At 45.6% G+C, this 4,580-nt stretch overlaps 1 protein-coding gene across 1 annotated transcript in view; it reads left to right on the top strand.

Annotated features, from left to right (window-relative positions):
* Nucleotides 1-802: 802 nt before the first annotated feature.
* angptl4 (angiopoietin-like 4) overlaps nt 803-4,580 on the top strand; it is a 183,604-nt gene continuing 179,826 nt past the window's right edge. The window contains exons 1-3 of the mRNA XM_037682090.1: nt 803-1,387; nt 2,019-2,129; nt 2,212-2,296. Coding sequence (XP_037538018.1) covers nt 878-1,387; nt 2,019-2,129; nt 2,212-2,296 — 706 coding nt within the window. The 5' untranslated portion in view covers nt 803-877. The remainder of the gene's footprint in view (nt 1,388-2,018; nt 2,130-2,211; nt 2,297-4,580) is intronic.

The following is a 4,580-nucleotide window of genomic DNA, read 5'->3' as shown; positions in this document are numbered from 1 at the left end:
TTAAATATTTAGTTTGGAACTATGACATTTATAAATGTATGAATAACATGGTGAAAATATGACTTTGAAAAAAAAACTTATTTTTTTCTTATTAAAGGCTAAATAAACCAAAATATTGCTGTTAGTTTTTGACTGTAACTTTACAAACAGCACCCCATACAGGGGCAGAGTTGTTCTGTCATGATTCCAAACACAACTTTCCCTCAAGACTGGGAATAAAATGTAGCTTTAAGAACACAAACCCTTCATTGAACCAACTTCTGTTGTTGATAAATGAAACAACCACTCAGTCCCACCCACAGCTGTCTGAGCTTGACCTTTTACTGGTTTCTGTGAACCCAGTTCAGGAATACTCATCCAACACTTTCACTTTCATCATTCAGTCACATGTTTGCTTTAATTTTTCCTCACCTTCGAAGGATTCACCACGGGATGAAGTTTTGGATTCATTTGATGTGAGGAAGCTTTAATCTGCCTCCTGATATCATTATCTATGGACTCAGTTCTGGTAGTTCCTGTCCTGATGATTGGAGAAGACTGTCTGCTGTGGAATACAAGAGTTACACTCGGCAGCGTTTGTGAGAGGATGAAACGATGTTCCACATCACAGAACGTTCCATCAGTAGATACTGTGATGGGAGACCAGTCCTCCTCTGCATCCTTTGGCAGAAACAGTTCAGAGGGAGGTGGAGGAGGAACAGAAACCTGAGAGGAGCTGCACCCCTCCCTCTGCTCTGCTGGCCAATGAGCTGGCAGCTGAGCCTCTTCTTCAGGGCTGGGAGCTATAAATAATCACAGAGCTGAGCCTGATCATCCAGGAGCCTGAGCTCTCAGATCCACAGGAGGCTCAGACACAGCCTGCAGCAGAACTTCAGCCATGAAGACCACACTGGCAGCTCTCACTCTCTGCCTCGGGCTGCTCATGACCACAGGTTTTCCTTTTGAGAGGAAAGGGGGCCCACAGACTGGTGGGGCCAAGGAGAAGCGTGCCCAGTACGCAGCCAGGGATGACGTCAATATAATCGCCCATGGGCTGCTCCAGCTGGGCCAGAACCTGAAGGAGCACGTGGACAAAACCAAAGTCCAGATGAGGGATATTTTCATCAAGCTCAAAGCCTTCAACCGCACCACAGCGGAGCTGGGGAGGGAGAGTCAGAGGCTGCAGGCGGAGGGGGAGACCCTGAAGGCTCGGGCCCTGCAGATGGAGCACAGAGAGGGTCAGCTGCTCAACATCACAGCTGAGCTCAAGGAGAAGGCAGAGGAGATCCAGCAGGAGAGGAGGACCATGGGCGAGAGGATGAGCCGGCTGGAGCAGAGGGTGGACAGCATGCTGCAGGGACACACGAGCTCCAGCTTCAGGAACAGCAGCGACACCGGCAACATCCAGGTGAGCATGAAACATCTGTGGCCTGAAGAGAATGTCCAGACAAATGAGACAGGAGCAGAGTGTAAAACATCTGTCAGGCTCCAGCTGTTCCACCTTACAGAGAGAGACAGGGTGGGTGTGCAGACCTGCTGCCAGACAAAGAGCATCAGCTGCAGCTGGTTCTCCACAGCTGCAGCTGGTTCTCCACAGCTGCAGCTGGTTCTCCACAGTTGCATCTGGTTCTCCACAGCTGCAGCTGGTTCTCCAAGGCTGCAGCTGGTTCTCCACGGCTGCAGCTGGTTCTCCACAGCTGCAGCTGGTTCTCCACAGTTGCATCTGGTTCTCCACAGCTGCAGCTGGTTCTCCACGGCTGCAGCTGGTTCTCCACGGCTGCAGCTGGTTCTCCACAGCTGCAGCTGGTTCTCCACAGCTGCAGCTCTGTGCAGACAGTGATGTGGTCTGGAAGAGGTGGAAACCAGTTGTTTGTATTTTTAGCTGAATGGTGGCTAGAAGGCCCCACGCTGTGAAGGACTTACATAACTGACCACAAAGGCTCCAGTCAGGAGAAACATGAAAGCTTGTGGCCTTTTACGCACAGAGTGGAACCACGTGCACAGGATGCTCACAGTGTGTGTGGTGTCTGCTCCTGCAGCTCCTGCTGGAGGCCCAGAGCAGACGCATCGATGAGCTGGTGGAGCGCATCAGGCTGCAGCAGGACAAGCTGGACAAGCAGAACACGCGCATCAGGACGCTGCAGCGTCAGGTGAGGCGCGTGAACCTGTCCTCCCCCCTGTTGATGCTTTGTCCTCCGTCTCACATCTGCTCTGCTCCCGTCTTCAATCCAGCTGTCAGGACAGGAGCCCCCCCCACGGAGCAACAGCACTGAGGAGCCGCAGACCTCCTTGGAGGAGCAGCGAGACACTCCTCAGGGTGAGTGACGCACCAACACACACACACGCACACACACACACACCTATGTGCACATGCACACACACAAACACACACACACACACACATACATATGTGCACATGCACACACACACACACACACGCATGCTCACACACATGCACACACACACACATCTCTCAACATACGACTTGACAAAATCTCTGTGGTGAACCATCTGCTGAGAAGCTTAAATCACAAACAATTAAAATCAATGAATCTAATCACAGAGCAACAAGCAGACTTTTAATCTGATTCCAGGAGTTTCAAAACAGAAAAGGACATATCTGTTATGTTGTATAAGTCAAGTCAAGTCAACTTTATTTATAGAGCACATTTAAAACAGAACCTGTTATCAAAGTGCTTAACAACAACAACAATCAATAAGTAAATTAAAGAGAAAAAATATATAAATATATATATACAATACACTAATAATAACTGCAGAATTAATAAAAAGCATTTAAAACATAGGGTCACAGATTAAAAAACACTAAATTAATTTACACTGTGTGAAATGCCTGAGAGAACAGATGTGTTTTAGCAGGGATTTGAAGTGAGTAAGGGAGGTGGCCTGCCTGATGTTGGGGGGCAGGTTGTTCCAGAGTTTGGGGCCCATGACTGAAAAAGCCCGATCTCCTCTGAGCTTCAGTCTTGTTTTTGGAACAGCCAAAAGCAGCTGATCAGATGATCTCAGGGCCCGAGAGGGAACGTATGGTTCCAGAAGCTCAGAGCTGTAACTTGGTGTGAGGTCATTTAAGCATTTGAAGGTCAACAGAAGAATTTTAAAGACTATCCTCGTACGAACAGGGAGCCAGTGAAGGGAGGACAGAACTGGAGTAATATATTCAGACCTATGAGTTCCAGTTAAAAGTCGAGCAGCAGCATTCTGGACAAGCTGAAGATGTGAGATGGAGGCCTGGCTGATCCCAGCATAGAGTGCGTTGCAATAGTCCAATCGGGTCGTGACAAAGGCGTGGACTAGTTTCTCAAGGTCGGGTCTGGACAACACTGGCTTGAGCTTAGCTACCTGTCTGAGTTGGAAGAAGCTTTTCTGCAGAACAGAGTTGATTTGTTTGTCAAACTTGAAGTCAGAGTCTAAAACCATCTCGAGATTTTTTACCAGACTGCTTCAGATATGGCTGAAGAGAGTCCAGGTTAACAGGATCAGAGGTGACAGTTAAGCTAGGAGTAAAAACAATGACTTCAGTGTTTTCATTGTTAAAACTTAAGAAATTTGAAGCCGTCCAGGCCTTAATGTCATCCAGACATTTTAACAGAGGGTGAATGGAGCAAACACTTTCTGGTTTCACAGGCAGGTAGATCTGACAGTGTATTACACTATAACGTATAAACATATTAAATAAAACTGAGAACTCTGAAAAAACAACAACATAAAAACAGAGATCTTTTTTAATTGTTTGTCTTGGTCTTTTTTTTTTTTTTACATTTAACTGATCAATACAGAAGAAAAACATTCAACATGTCACAATAAATCACAGAAGCGTCGTGCGGACGAGTTCTCAGTACAAGAGTTTAAAACATGAGAGTTACAACGTCTGAGTGAACGTCAGATGAACACATGTACAAGTCCAGAACTGTTCAAGTTTGATGCAAGTAAAAAGTTGCATTTGTTGAATTCTGGTGGTTCTGTTCACAGTTCTGTAGAAAAAACAGATCGTTTCATACAAAACAGAATAAAAACGTATAAATCTCTTAGCAGGACAATTCACATTGTTGCTATCGCCCAAAACACACGAAAACATCTGAAATAGAAAAATGCTACTAATAAAGTACATAATAAATACAATATGTATTAAAGTAACATGACAAGTTAAAACCACTGAATAAAATTCTGCTACTGCTTCGTTCTGTTTCTACATTTGAAGCCAATCTCCTTGTTTTAGTTTTTATTTTCAATTATTTGAAGGAGAAAATTTAAATCACCTTAAAAAAAAGTGTTGAAGCTTCATTTTACTTGTAAGAAGCGAAGAAACTTGTACATTTAAAGTCAAGTGTCTCCAAGTGAACTTGATGAAAGGCGACCAGTCTGAGGCAGCAACTGGGTGAAATGGGTCGGTTCTGGTCTCAGTAAGTTCTGACATCAGCAGCACTTGAAACGAACAAGTGTTGCTGGCAACGCTCCAACTGGGAGAAAGTTCACTGGTCTCTGGCATGTAGTCAGGGTCAAACAGCCTTACTGGATTACTCACACTGATAAGTGTGTGTGTGTGTGTGTGTGTGTGTGTGTGTGTGTGTGTGTGTGTG

This window comes from Nematolebias whitei, chromosome 9 (genome assembly GCF_014905685.2).
Source record: "Nematolebias whitei isolate Nwh7 chromosome 9, NemWhi1, whole genome shotgun sequence".
Taxonomy (NCBI): Eukaryota; Metazoa; Chordata; class Actinopteri; order Cyprinodontiformes; family Rivulidae; genus Nematolebias; species Nematolebias whitei.
This window is presented reverse-complemented; position numbering and strand designations above follow the sequence as displayed.